We start from the raw sequence: 14,853 nt of genomic DNA, 5'->3' as shown, positions 1-14,853 counted from the left end.
TAAAATAGAAAATTTGTTTTAAGAAATGCAGCCTTGGTGAGACGTCATTCAATTTTTTTACGGTAGTGTGCAATGAATATACATACAACTCAGAGTGTTTTCCATTTATTAACAGCATTTAATCAGTGGTTGAACAACTTAAAGTTTAAAATTTTTATTTAACAGCATTAAACTATTAGCTTATAAAAATGTCATACTTAACTTAAATACTTAAGTAAAATACTTCAATACTACACTGCTTTCTGTATTTGAATATTGTATGTTCTTGTATGTGTATGTTCGTTCAAAGCCATTTTCATGCTAAATAAAAGTATCGTTAGTAAATCATTAGTTTAGGAAAAACACCAAGAATCAATATTTGTATGTGGGAATCAATTCTTTTGATGCAACATTAATACTGATATTTGAACTTTGATGATTTGTTCATTCCTTAGTACTGGTGCAGCCTGGCTGTGCCTTATATTATATTATTTTATATTATATTATATTTAATTTTTTATTATTTTTAATTTTATTTTTAATTTTTTTTTAAATTTAATTTAATTTAATTTTAAGCATATTGGAAAGATTTCTGAAGGATCATGTGACACCGAAGACGGGAATAATGATGCTTGAAATTCAGCTTTGATCACAGGAATAGATTACATTTTAAAATATATTAAAATAGAAAACTTGTTTTAAGTTGTAGTAATATTTCACTATATGACCATTTTTGCTGTATTTTTAATCAAATAACACCAGCCCCATACTTTTAAACACTAGTGTATGTTCATTTTTGTTTTTAATTATTAAAAAAATGGATGTATAAAAGATTTTCTTATTATTTTACTGCTACCCTTTGCATTTGACCGTTGACCTCTGCCTCTTTCAGGATGGGGAGGGTGTTGGGGGTCAGAAGCAGCTGAGTGCCCTGGAGTTGGCGTCTGAGCAGAGTCGCCTGTGGCCCACGCTGAGCAAAGAGCAGCAGCAGGAGCGCGTTCAGAAGGAAGAGAGCACTGTTTTCAGTCAGGCCATCCACTATGCCAACCGCATGAGTTACCTGCTGCTGCCACTCGACACCAGCAAGAACCGCCTGCTCCGCAACACCGGCCTGGGAGACGTGGAGAGCGTCAGCAACAGCTACGTCACCAACAGGTGTGTGCTGCTGTGTGTGGGCACAAAAACACATGGTTTGATGCAATGCAATGCAATGCAATGCAAATTTAAAATAAAATAAAATAAAGTTGAACAAAATTGACCACTAATTTAGTTTTTTGTTTGTTCAGTATTGCGGGCAGCATGGCAGAAAGCTACGACACAGAGAGCGGCTTTGAGGATGCTGAAAGCTCGGATGTTGCGAACTCTGTCGTTCGGTTCATCAACCGCTTTGTTGACAAAGTGTGCAACGAGAGCGGCGTGACCAACGAACACCTGAAGGCCCTTCACACAATGATACCCGGTAAAAGTTCTAGAGATTTAACCTGACATTGAAGCCACCAGAATGTGTATGCATAGTGCAAAATTGGTCTTTTAATTATAATTTTTTAAATGTTAGTATGCTATTGTGTTTGTCTTTTAGATATCGTTCAGATGCACATCGAAACATTGGACGCGGTTCACAGGGAGAGCAAACGACTGCCGCCCATCCAAAAGGTAACCAACTCATTGTTTTATGTTCCGCTGGGCAGGAAATGCAGTGTAGAAAACCAGGCAGATCCAATCACATCCCACTTCAGCCCCTCCACCCATGAGTCAGAGTGCCACGGCAGGTACGTTTGCGTGACCGCACTGCCTCACTGACCGTGGCCTGAGTGATGCATGCTGGTCTTATTGGCCTGCTGTTTTGAGCACACTTTAGTCTGACATTCTGCTGTGCTTTCCTTTAACACAAAGGTTTGATTTCATCAAGGATCTTGGTACAACATTATTTAATTTAATTTAATTTAATTTTTTTAATTTTTTTATTTAGTCTACCTCATGTCATTCCAGATATGTTTGACTTTCGTTTAATTAATTATTTTATTACTTTTGAAATAATTTATTTTTTATTCACCTTAATTAAATCAAAAATGATCTTTACCCTAAAATTATTAGTTCACCCTAAAACGAAAGTTATATTTATTTATTCATGCTCATCTCCTTTCACATTTAAAAAAAATAAAATTATCTTCATGTACGCTCCCTCATGTCATTCCAGATATATTTGACTTTGTTTCTTTTAATTAATTATTTTAGTATTTAAAAACAAAAGTATTCACCTAAAATGAAAGTTATATTTATTTTCTCATGTCCTTCCAAACATTTTATTTTATTTTGTTTTATTTTATCATGGTATAGTAAAATATTTTGATTTACACACCCTCATGTCGTTCCCCATCTGTTTGACTTTATTTCATTTATTTAATTATTTGCTTATTTATATTTGATTTGTTTACCGGCATTGTATAGAAACGAACACCTGCTAAATAAACGACTATTTTTGTTTTCCATGGAAGAAAGGAAGTCATATGGGTTTGGAACAACATGAGCAAATTTACTCATCTTGAACTACTCATTTAAGCACAAGGGCAGAACAGTGCAGTGCAGTGAAGTGTGATAAAGACCTTGCCGTGTTTTTTGACTCTGTTTTCACTCTACTGAGTTCTAAAGAAAAGTACTCTGTGCTGGAGAAGCAGTCATGCATCTTTCATCACTCAATGCCTAGCAACCAATGCTGTCACGGGACTCCAGCATTGAACACTTTCCCAAGAAATCAAACAGGAGAGTGTGAATGGAGCCCACCTGCTGTACAGCGCTAGACAAATAGACTCAAGATCACTTCCCATTACAAGAACACATTTCTCTGTAAGACAGTAGATGCTCGTGAGATCTGTAAATCATTCAGAGTCTCAGCACTGAATGTGATGAAACGTGCTCTTGCATAAGCGTCTAGAGAGTGTTTGGGTCTAGATGGAGAAATTGGCTTCGCTTCACTGTTATTTTGACTCCTAATGCATTTGTTTATTTGGGAAAAATGCTCAGTGGCATAAACATAGGCTATTTTTCTCAGATGAAAATGTTGCTTCTGGCGTTTCTGGACATAAGAAATTAAATTTCGAAGAACTGTGGGACAGAAAGTTTTACATCCAAATTATAAATACACTTATCCATGTATCCCAGTCAGCATGAAATTGAAATGGACCCTGTTTACTTTATAATGCATGTAAACTGTCCTGTTGTGCATGATTCATCAGGGCTCATTATATAAAATATTTGTCTTTTGTAATCTTTCATCCAAATATTACATACGGTTTTGTTCATGAAGTCTTTCTAAAATATTGTAATTTAAAAATAACTTGTATTATTTATTAATAATAAAAAAATATGTAATTCAAGTAAACAAAGATGTATTTAATTTTTTTATTTTGTTAAAAAATGTAATTTACATTTTAAAAAACAATCAGTAATTAAATTAGGGTAAATTTTTTTTCTAAAATGTAATTTAAAAATAATGTATTTATTGATAATTAAATTAAAAATATAATTTAAGTAAAAAAGATTATTATTTTTTCTTACCAAAATTGTAATTTGATTTAAAAAATGGTAATTTACATTTACAAAATTAAATTCAGGCAATTTATTAAAAAAGTTAATTTAATTTAAAAAAATTAGGACATTTGATAAAAAAAATAATAATTTAAGCTAAAGAAATTTGACAGTTTTTGTTAATATATTTTGCAATAATAGAAAATAATGATACATTTGATAACAAAGCATTTCTTTTGTGATCTCTTATGTAACACCCACATTTCATGATCTAATCAGTTCCCAGTGGATAAAATCAGTCACACTTGATAGACTATCCTGTTTTACTCTGTAATAAATCATATTACAAATTTCTGATGAATTCGGTTCATTAGCTTAAAAGTGTTTACATGCTCAAGAAACTGACAGAGAGGAAATGCACCTTTGCTGTGTGTTTTTGTGATGTGATTGATCAATTTCCTCCAGTTCTTGATCTCTTGAAGCATTCTGCATGTTTGCAATCAAGTGTGGTATGAATTTCATATTTGAACAGCTCGTTCCTGATATATACTGACTTTGCTTGCCTTGTCTCTGTTTCCTCTTTATTTTTCTCTTTCTGTCTCTCTGACTCCAGCCCAAGCTTTTGAGACCAACGCTGCTCCCCGGTGAGGAGTTTGTGATGGACGGCATGCGGGTGCACCTTATAACAGACGGCCGAGAGGAAGCCACGGGCGCCATGGGTGGTCCGCCCCTGCTGCCCGCCGAGGGAGCCATCTTCCTTTCTAACTACCGCCTCATATTCAAGGGAACGCCTACCGACCCTCTCGGTACGCTCCTATTGGTCAAAAGTCATGCTTATCGCTGGGGGTGATTTGTGTAGTTAGTTTAGAGCAGCTCACTTTGGTGATGTCTCTGCAGTCGTGCTGTTGGGATGCTGGTGGCCATGAATTATAGAAATTTCCTGCTTGTCTGAAGCAGTTTTCTCACTAACTTCTGCTCACGCTGTGAAATTGAAAATGAAAATCAATGTGCCTGTTACACAAAAAGCCTTTTTGTAGGTGCATTAAATTTTGCCGTACATGTTTGTGTTGTGCAGTTGGAGAGCAAGTGGTCACCCGCTCCTTCCCCATCGCCTCCCTCACGAAAGAGAAGCGGATCTCTGTTAACCTCCCCATGGATCAGTTAGTCCAGGAGGGTCTCCAGCTGCGTTCCTGCACCTTTCAGGTATTGGGTATCACCTGACCTTTCTCTGTTTCTTGTTTCTCCATAACTCACATTACATTAAGTGCACAAAAATCCTTTCTGTTCAGTTATTTCAGGTTAATATTATATAATTCTATTATTTTATTATAATTTTATATATATTTAAAATTCCAAAATATTTATTTAATTAATTAATTTATTACTTTGTTTTATTGTTTGTAATTTTTTTATATTTAATATATTTTTTTATTAATATTTAGGACTTTTTGGATGCCAAAGAAAAACTCTAATAAAGAATTAGATAAACTGTAATAAATAATAAACTGTATCTGACTTGTGTGATTGGTTTTGGTGGAAAATAATTGCTTGTAAATATTTTATTTAGCTATATTTGTGATATAGTAACATGAGAATTGAACAAAACCCCTTCCTATTCAGTTAATACAGACTAGTATTATATTATATATTAATTATATCATTTTATTATATTTTAAATAAATTATTAAAAAATATGTATTTATTTCTTACTCCTTTTTGAAGCTTGTTTTTAAAATGGATATTTAGGATTGTTTAGGATGCACACCAAAAAGACATTTAGAGAGTGACCAAAAAAAAAACTGACTTGATGGGTTTTGGTGCAAAAAATATGAATGCAAATATTTTATTTTGTATATTTGTTGTTTAGAAGCATTGAAAATTGATCAAGCCTTTACTCTTTACCAATTACTTAATTTTTTTTCTCTTGTAGCTGATGAAGATCGCCTTTGATGAGGAGGTGGCGTCAGATCTCGCGGAGGTGTTCAGGAAGCACATGCATAAGCTCAGATACCCACAGCACGTCCAGGGCACATTTGCCTTCACCGTGGGTCAGTCTGCAAAGCTGGCGGTGGAGCACAAGACCAAGGACAAGAACCAGTCGCTAAAGTAAGAACTCAATGGATGCTGACCTTCCTCTTTAAATGTGTTTGTCAAGAGTTTGTGTGATACGGCTCCCAGTAGACCATTTCTGTTTTTCCACCCTTTTTCTGTCTCACACACACATGCAATTTCTTTCCCGATCCAGCCTCTTCCTGTTTGGGTCATGTGTCCCAGTAGCACTGGTTCAAAACCGAGAAAGAGGGGAGAAATAGCGTGTAGTGGCGCTGACAAGCAGTAAATTATTCAGCAGTGGAAATTGCAAAGGTTCCTGCATTAAGATCCTGCATTAGCAGCAAATGGGTGTCATGGCAAACTCAGATGCGGTTCTGTTCTACGCCGCTCTTGAGGGCAGGACCAATCATCTTCAAACGCTTTTGAGAGCAGCTTTTAACGTTTTTGAAAAATACACCATGACAACAGCTCAGACATGTTATGGATTTAAATGGCGAGTCTTCCCTCTAGACTTGGAAAGTGCTTGATACTTACACATAAACATGATTCACTTTGGTCTATGTGAATTTTCATATTATAATTTTTATATTATAAAACATTATTTTATATTTGTTTCATTATTTTTAAATTTGGCCTGAATATTAAGTAATAAGAAATACGTTGAGCTCATTATTCATACATATTTAAAATTTTAAGTACATGTGTACGAACAGTAAAAAGTGTGTGTGTGTGTGTGTATATATAGTATTTTATGTTTAAAAATATTTCATATTTTTATATTTAAAGAAATAGGCATATAAGTCTTGATGCAAGTCTTAAACATAACATAAATCCGATTTTTCAAGTGATTAAAATGTTTCCCTCTAGACTTGGAAAGTGCTTGATACTTACACATAAACATGATTCACTTTGGTCTATGTGAATTTTCATATTATAATTTTTATATTATAAAACATTATTTTATATTTGTTTCATTATTTTTAAATTTGGCCTGAATATTAAGTAATAAGAAATACGTTGAGCTCATTATTCATACATATTTAAAATTTTAAGTACATGTGTACGAACAGTAAAAAGTGTGTGTGTGTGTGTATATATAGTATTTTATGTTTAAAAATATTTCATATTTTTATATTTAAAGAAATAGGCATATAAGTCTTGATGCAAGTCTTAAACATAACATAAATCAGATTTTTCAAGTGATTAAAATGTTTGAGCCGCTGTTTCTTCTAGAACGCTGTCTAAAAACCTTGTTAAAACCGCAAAGAGGACCATTGGGCGTCAGTATGTAACCCGGAAGAAGTATTCTCCACCAACCTGGGAAAACCGCAGCAGTTTTCAGTCAGAGATGGACGAGGATGAGATCTCGGGTAAGAAAAACACACAAAAAAACACATTTACAACTGATAGACTGATGTTTGTGATGGCTTATATGTGATTATGTAATATAATGCAACCTCTCTGACTGAGCAGTGTCTGAAGAGCCGGACCAGAGTTCACTCACGCTCTCCTCCACCATCCGCTCGTCAGACCGGCAGACCATGAGTAATGTGGTCGAGCGGGCCTGCTGTCGGGACTACCAGCGGCTGGGACTGGGAACGCTCAGCAACAGCCTGACCCGCTCCAAAAACGAGCCCTTCCGGATCTCCACCGTCAACCGGATGTACACGGTCTGCCGAAGGTGAGTTCCGGAATTCTCAGAAACAAAAGTTCAGTCTCGGGTAAACCATACCGTTAGCATAGCAATTATACCTAAATCTCATTGGCTGTCTGTTTGTGTGTTTCAGTTATCCAGGGTTACTGATCGTGCCTCAGAGCATCCCCGATTCCACCATCCAGCGCATCTGCCGCTGCTACCGGCAGAACCGCTTCCCTGTGGTGTGCTGGAGGAACTCACGCACCAAAGCTTTGCTGCTGCGCTCGGCCGGCCTGCATGCTAAAGGCGTTGTGGGCTTCTTCAAATCACCCAATGCGCCCACAGCAGGTCAGAGTCAGAAGCAATAAAAAAATTTAAAAAAAGAGATTGAAGCAGGTATTCTCTTATATTTATAATTATATATTTAAAGTTATTATCTAAATATACAATATCTTGTTATATTTTTTAAGAAATATTTAAATGTAGGATTAAGTGTTATTTTGTGTGTATGTGTATATATATACACATACATATATATATTTATAAACACAATTATAGTATTTATTAATACTTTGAATTGTATTTATTTTATTTTTATTATAATATATTTTTATTGTAATTATAAATGATTTATAATATTTTTCAGTTTTCATTTTAATTTTAGTTTGTTTTAGTAATTGTGTAATGTGCTTTTGTCATTTTTTAAATATTATTTAGCTTTATTTTTATTTTGCTTTGCTTTTTTTCATTTTAGTAGTTCAACTTAAAGTTTTTCACCTAATATTTTATTTTATATTTTAGCATTATTTTAATTAGCAAGTACTGTTTTTTGTCATTTTTGTTAACTATAACAACACTTGTAAATATATCTATTATATACATCCATGCTTTTTGCAGACACTTTTATACATTTTATCAGTTGATGAATCCCCTGGGAATTGAACCCATGACCTTTGGGGTGTTAGTACTGAGCTGTGCTGTTTGATCTCTACTATTAAGCCCAGTTCTCTTAGCACTAGGCCACATAAAGCGGATTAGAACAGGAAGAGATCAAAGCCAGAGCATATTTATGGTATAAAAGTAAATATGTTTGTGTTTGGTTTTAGGCCCGTCGCAGGCCGACTCCACCAGCCTGGAGCAGGAGAAGTATCTGCAGGCCATCATCAGCTCCATGCCCTCATACAGCGAGGCCAGCGGGAGGAACACGCTCAGCGGCTTCACCTCCTCACACTTAAGCAACTCAGGTTAGGGTTAACCTTTAACCCTGACCTTACTTGACCCTAACAATACTAATCCTCCCAGACAATGTAAATTATGTATACCTTAATTCACTTGTGATATTCACCCCCCTAATGTGTTATATGTGTGTCATATTTGGGCCTCAGACTCGTCAGACAAGCTGAGGCAGCCTAAAATAGGAGCTTTAATGAAACAAGTCATGGGGACTAAAGAGGATGTACCAGGAACCTTCAGTCGAGGAGGTGAGAGTGTGTTTTTAAGATCCTCACAACTTAACCCGACATCCATTCCTCTGTTTCCAACCATTTATTAAGTTCTTTATTCAACTATAATTTTTGACATCCAATCCCATATGGCAGAGGAAGTCATTGTGCATTTTCTTTTTTTTTGTTTTTGCATTGGCTTATTATTGGCTGCCCGATTTTGTTTGCTGATAGTAATGGGCATTTTGATGTCATCTGACCTTAGCGCTGGGTCAGAGGGCAAGGGTCATCTCCCTCTCTCAGCCTAGAGTCTCTGTCAAGGCCCGCAACTCGCCTAGAGGTACAGTAGGCCCGACCCTGCTCTCAAATCTAACCAATCAAATCTCTCGACAATGATGCCAGCGAGTTTGAGCACTAAGTTTCCATGTAGTGTTGTCATCCTCTTTACCTGTGCTAACTAATCATTGACCACCATGTCTGTTTGAATTATTTGTATTGTGTGAGGATGTGATACGCATCTCATTGCATGTGATCCACCAAATTGTCATCGTCTTATTTGTCTGGTGTTTGTAGAAATCACAAATTCTGCCAGTCCCCAAATAAACATGCAAATTCACACACAAACGATTCCACAAAGCAGAATTAATTGCCCATTCTACATCAGTGAATGATTTTCATTGGTCTTTGTGTTTCCCAGGAAAATGGGGCAGTATTCGTGGTAGTGGGCGGCTCAGCACGTATAACCCTGATGTGGGGAACAGGCTGGCTGGGAAAGAGTCCCCCCAGACTAATGGAGGCCCATCCGAGACCTATTTCCTTCGCCAACAGAGAGCGTACCTCTACATCATTGGAGACAAGTCCCAGCTCAAGGTTACTAGCTTAAATACTCAAACTTCCATATGAATATGATAACTTGTGACAACTTGAATTGCAAAATTAGTTGATTTTCAAGACCTGTTACGAGAACTATCACGCAGTTAATTTCTATAATTTAAAGATCTAATGAGATAATAGTGACAATGATCATTTTATTTAAATCAATCAAAACTAAGCCCTCAGTCTTCTTGTTGTGGTCAGGGTGGAAAGCAGGACTCCTTCCAGCAGTGGGAGGTGGTGCCTATCGAGGTCTTTGATGTACGGCAGGTGAAGAACAGTTTCAAGAAGCTGATGAAAGCCTGTGTGCCTTCCTCACTCAACACTGAACCAAACACAAACATGAACTTTCACCGCTGCCTGGAGGAATCGGAGTGGATGAATCTGGTACCTTACCCCTTTTCTCCTTTTATTTGGGTTAATTTAACACTTAAAATACAGTGTATTGGTCAGTTGGATCTACAATTTTTGATGTTCTTGATGTTTGTGTCCCATAGCTTCACAAGGTTCTACAGGTGTCCGTTCTTGTTGTGGAACTCCTGGACAACGGTTCCTCCGTCATGGTTAGTTTGGAGGATGGCTGGGATGTCACAACACAGGTAGGACAAACACCTAAACATGCATGAGCGGTGTCTGTCATCAATTTTGTTTGTCCATGTCTGCATTAATGCTGTGTTGGATGCAGGTGGTGTCCCTGGTGCAACTTCTGTCGGATCCGTACTACCGAACAATTGATGGTTTCAGGCTGCTTGTGGAGAAAGAGTGGTTGTCGTTCGGTCATCGATTCAGCCACCGTGGAGCCCAGACGCTAGCCAGCCAGAGCAGTGGATTCACACCTGTCTTCCTACAGTTCCTCGACTGTGTGCACCAGGTATGTGTACTGGTGGCTGACCGATATATGTTTTCCAGTGGGTGGCACCAATAATCAGAGAGCAGAGTTGCTGATAACGTTCTCAACCTGCCCCATATTTGCTGGTTGGGAAATCACTATAACTTTCAGTAAATGTACATGCTCATGCATTTGTGATGTATCTATCTATTTTAAGGTTTTTTTTTTTATATAAATCTTTTATGTTAAACCATTTTCTTTATGCACTCAGATGCATGGCATTATTGCATGATGGATGTTTTGTTTGTTTACATGCATTCTTTATTCAGTTTTCAAGTTCTTATTTTGTCCATCGTAAAACTTACATCTGCTGTTTTGTTGGGTGTTGAGAAGGAGCAATCTCCACTTTCTTGGAAGGTCTTGTCCAAAGAAAAGGGAAAAAGAATAAACCTTATATGATTGGTGATAGGATGAGCAGGTACAGAAAGGCAGCTCGTGAATACATGCTGATATACACATACTTGTCCAAACAGACCTCTAAATCATCCTGATTGCACAAGCTTTTTAGCTAATTTACCCTGAAGATAAGGATAGACTTTCTTTCCCCACACGTTTAAAGAATGAGATTGCTTAACAGGGGGATTTCGGAACAGTGAATCTGGATTTGACAAGAAATCAAAGATGATTGTTATCTCTTACACAATGACCTCGATTAAGCTCCTAGAAATGCAGGAGAGATTGTTTCTTATCCCATGTCCTTCTCACTGATAAGGCAATTTGGAAGAAGAAAACTTGCCCTCTCTGTTCCTTTGAAATGACTTTTTCCTAAACACTAGGGCTCCACTTTACAATATAGGTGCCTCACAAGGTTCAGTCTCAGGCCCAGTTTGTTTTTTCATATATATTGTATGGAAATATTCTGTATTCTGCAGGCATTTTTCTAATTTTGTTTCAACGTTCTTAGTTTATAATTGTCATTTTATTTTTTTTAAACAACAAAATGTAATTAATAACCTACCCCCTTCCTTTTCAAGTAGAAGGCAACATGGAAGAAGAAAACTTGCCCACTATATTCTCTGTACCTTAAAAATTGCTTTAATCTCACCACTGTGACTCTACTGTTTGTAAATACCTTAATTAATACTGTTCTGATTGATCAAAATGCATAGTAATGATTTACAGATGAACTGCTTTGGTGTCCCACAAGGTTCAGTCTTGGGCCCGTTTTTTTTGTCATATATACTTTTATATAGCTCTGTCTTGTGGTGTTGGACATATAAACCTAGTTATTGCAATTTGCTTTCAGTAGTTTCATATTGGTTTTCCTTGGTCTAAAATCCATGTTTAATGCTAGCAGATTTAACTAATTTTTCTGCAGCTTAAGATCTGACAGATGATTCTTCCTTCTGCTCATTTTCCCAACAGATCCATCTACAGTTCCCCATGGAGTTTGAGTTCAGTCAGTACTATCTGAAGTTCCTAGCCTACCACTACGTCTCCAACCGCTTCCGCACCTTCCTGCTGGACTCCGACTATGAGCGCATAGAGCTTGGTGAGTCTAAATTGCATACCAAGAAATTATTCAACAATTTATTAAATGCTGCGCAATGTCAACTGTCAACATGACTCTCATGATGAGATTGTGATCGAATCTTCTTTGATGTTATTGTACTCTCATTGTGTAGTACTATCAAAAGTCAAGTGATATACTACAGGAAGTTTCATGGTGCTTATTTATAGTATTCAATCACTGAACTCTGTTTGGCCCTATCCCAATGTATTGTCTGTGTAGGTGTCTTGTATGAGGAAAAAGGTGAGAGGAAGAACCCTCAGGTGTGCAAGTCTGTCTGGGATTACATTGACCGGCTCAACAAGAAGACCCCCATATTCTACAACTACATGTTTTCACCTGAGGAGGAGGAGGTAACTTTCTAATTTTGTTCTGACATTCTTAGTTTAGTTTGAGAACATAGTTCGAAACAAAATGTGACTAAATGACTCTAGTGCCCTCTATTGGTTAGTGTGTGTAACTTGCCTTTCTTTTGTCTTGCAGGTCTTGAAGCCCTACAGTTTTATCTCCAACTTAAAGGTTTGGGACTTTTACACAGAGGAAATGCTTTCTGAGGGACCGTCCTTTGACTGGGAATTAGTGCGGGGTCGGCCGGAGAAGCCACAGGAGGAAGCTGGTGATAGACAGGAGACGACGGCCCCCAAGTCCCAGCGGAGGATCGTCTGGCCTTGCTATGACAGCCTCAGTAAAGTACTACCTGATGCCATCACCAAACTCTTGCAGGTGAGAAATAAAGCAGAAGTGGTAATTAAAATTAAGTTGTCTTCATATATGAATGCTGATGACCTTCTTGATATATATTTATTCAGGATGTGCAGAACCTGGAAACTGAGTTGGGACAACCAACGGAAAAATGGAAAGACACATGGGACAAGATTAAGGCGGCCCAACGGGTTGAGTCCAGACTAGAGAGCAGGGTAAGAGACGAATTACCATTTTACCTTTATCTACAAATTACTAATGGGATGGTGTACTAATATTTTGTTCCTCTCTCCCCAGCACTCCTTCTCCAGCTCTCTGCTCATGTCGTCTAATCTGAGTCACCAGCGGCGCTCTCAGGGTGTGTATCTGCAGGAGAGCAGGGTCGGCTCCTCCATCAACCTGGCACTGGACTGTGAGGTCAGCGCCACATCCACACCTGCAGCTGGTCGACCCAGTACCAGCACGCTCTACAGCCAGTTCCAGAGCACTGAGAGCGAGAACAGGTCTGTGAACACACTCTTCATCGGTCACCTTGGGTCTGTTTTTGGGGCAATGACATTTTCAACTTTAATTGTTTTTTTTATTGATTTTTTATTAAATTTCAGTTTAAAAGGTTAACATTTTATGAACGTATAATGGAAAGTGTAAAGTATATTATAGTTTCCCCAAAAAAATTTGTAAGAATTTTTTAGTCTTCACTAGATGTGTGTGTGTGTGTGTGTGTGTGTGTGTGCACAATGTTGTTCTTTACCAGTGTTGTCATTGTAAAACTATTAAATAGTAATTGACATGATGAAATACAAAATAAAATATAAATATTAGATGGAAATTTAAAAAAAAATTTGAAATGTTGCCTTGGCAGCTAACTGGAATAGATAAGTTCAAGTTGAAGTATTAAAATGACTAAAATTGGAATAAACTTATTTAAAGATAAATAGAAATATTTTAAAAAGCACATTACAAAATGACAAAATTTTTTATTGAAACTGTAAAAAGGTCAGCGCCACATCCACACCTGCAGCTGGTCGACCCAGTACCAGCACGCTCTACAGCCAGTTCCAGAGCACTGAGAGCGAGAACAGGTCTGTGAACACACTCTTCATCGGTCACCTTGGGTCTGTTTTTGGGGCAATGACATTTTCAACTTTAATTGTTTTTTTTATTGATTTTTTATTAAATTTCAGTTTAAAAGGTTAACATTTTATGAACGTATAATAGAAAGTGTAAAGTATATTATAGTTTCCCCAAAAAAATTTGTAAGAATTTTTTAGTCTTCACTAGATGTGTGTGTGTGTGTGTGTGTGTGTGTGTGCACAATGTTGTTCTTTACCAGTGTTGTCATTGTAAAACTATTAAATAGTAATTGACATGATGAAATACAAAATAAAATATAAATATTAGATGGAAATTTAAAAAAAATTTGAAATGTTGCCTTGGCAGCTAACTGGAATAGATAAGTTCAAGTTGAAGTATTAAAATGACTAAAATTGGAATAAACTTATTTAAAGATAAATAGAAATATTTTAAAAAGCACATTACAAAATGACAAAAAATTTTATTGAAACTGTAAAAATAAAAGCTAATTCAAAATACCAGTAAATGCTGTAATAGTGCATAATTAATACTAAAATATTTTTACAAATAATGCACATATCTTCTAAATATGTTTTAGCATATATAATTAATGTCATTTTTATATGAACTCAAAAACTATATCTTTACTGACTAACTACTCTTTACTGTAGTTTTGAATGCTTGAAGGTTAGAACATCTTTTGAATTAAAATGTAATATATATATATTTTTTCTTCTTTGGCTGTAGGAGCTTTGAGGGTATTTTATACAAAAAAGGCGCGTTGCTGAAACCTTGGAAACCGCGTTGGTTTGTACTGGATAAGACCAAACACCAGGTACTTGCTGCACTGAAAACGTTTTGGAACTGTAATTGATTCAGTACTCAAAGCTTGCATGTTATATATTAAAATTAATTATTTTGCAAGATGTTTTTTCCTTGCAATATGTTTATTCCTTTTCTCTTTTTCCTAGTTGCGATACTATGAAACAAGGCAAGATAAAGACTGTAAGGGAGTAATTGATCTAGCTGAAGTGGAATCTGTCTTTCCGGGGACGCCCACCATGGGAGCACCTAAAAACATAGACGACAAAGCCTTCTTTGATGTAAGACCTCTATAATCCCATCAGTGCATGTTGCATTATTTGTCCATGGTTCATGATTAATGTTTTTC

General features: G+C 36.5%; 1 protein-coding gene across 5 annotated transcripts in view; it reads left to right on the top strand.

Moving 5' to 3' along the window:
• Positions 1-14,853, top strand: part of sbf1 (SET binding factor 1) — a 63,600-nt gene that overhangs the window by 47,303 nt on the left and 1,444 nt on the right. For 3 of the 5 annotated variants that reach the window (XM_016281623.1, XM_016281621.1, XM_016281619.1), the window contains 24 exons: positions 872-1,134; positions 1,266-1,438; positions 1,559-1,632; positions 4,118-4,310; positions 4,580-4,707; positions 5,435-5,610; positions 6,790-6,926; positions 7,030-7,237; positions 7,344-7,540; positions 8,299-8,436; positions 8,578-8,673; positions 8,900-8,974; positions 9,332-9,504; positions 9,712-9,894; positions 10,005-10,106; positions 10,193-10,378; positions 11,762-11,888; positions 12,129-12,259; positions 12,390-12,629; positions 12,716-12,823; positions 12,906-13,025; positions 13,605-13,690; positions 14,430-14,517; positions 14,654-14,785. In XM_016281623.1, the coding sequence (XP_016137109.1) occupies positions 872-1,134; positions 1,266-1,438; positions 1,559-1,632; positions 4,118-4,310; positions 4,580-4,707; positions 5,435-5,610; positions 6,790-6,926; positions 7,030-7,237; positions 7,344-7,540; positions 8,299-8,436; positions 8,578-8,673; positions 8,900-8,974; positions 9,332-9,504; positions 9,712-9,894; positions 10,005-10,106; positions 10,193-10,378; positions 11,762-11,888; positions 12,129-12,259; positions 12,390-12,629; positions 12,716-12,823; positions 12,906-13,025; positions 13,605-13,690; positions 14,430-14,517; positions 14,654-14,785 (3,534 nt within the window). The remainder of the gene's footprint in view (positions 1-871; positions 1,135-1,265; positions 1,439-1,558; positions 1,633-4,117; positions 4,311-4,579; positions 4,708-5,434; positions 5,611-6,789; positions 6,927-7,029; positions 7,238-7,343; positions 7,541-8,298; positions 8,437-8,577; positions 8,674-8,899; positions 8,975-9,331; positions 9,505-9,711; positions 9,895-10,004; positions 10,107-10,192; positions 10,379-11,761; positions 11,889-12,128; positions 12,260-12,389; positions 12,630-12,715; positions 12,824-12,905; positions 13,026-13,604; positions 13,691-14,429; positions 14,518-14,653; positions 14,786-14,853) is intronic. The other 2 variants (XM_016281620.1, XM_016281622.1) reach the window with 2 other exon arrangements.

The sequence above is a fragment of the Sinocyclocheilus grahami genome, unplaced genomic scaffold (assembly GCF_001515645.1).
Source record: "Sinocyclocheilus grahami isolate Dianchi unplaced genomic scaffold, SAMN03320097.WGS_v1.1 scaffold151.1, whole genome shotgun sequence".
NCBI classification, from domain to species: Eukaryota; Metazoa; Chordata; class Actinopteri; order Cypriniformes; family Cyprinidae; genus Sinocyclocheilus; species Sinocyclocheilus grahami.
The sequence above is the reverse complement of the archived record's forward strand: the minus strand, read 5'-3'. Positions and strand labels throughout refer to the sequence as shown.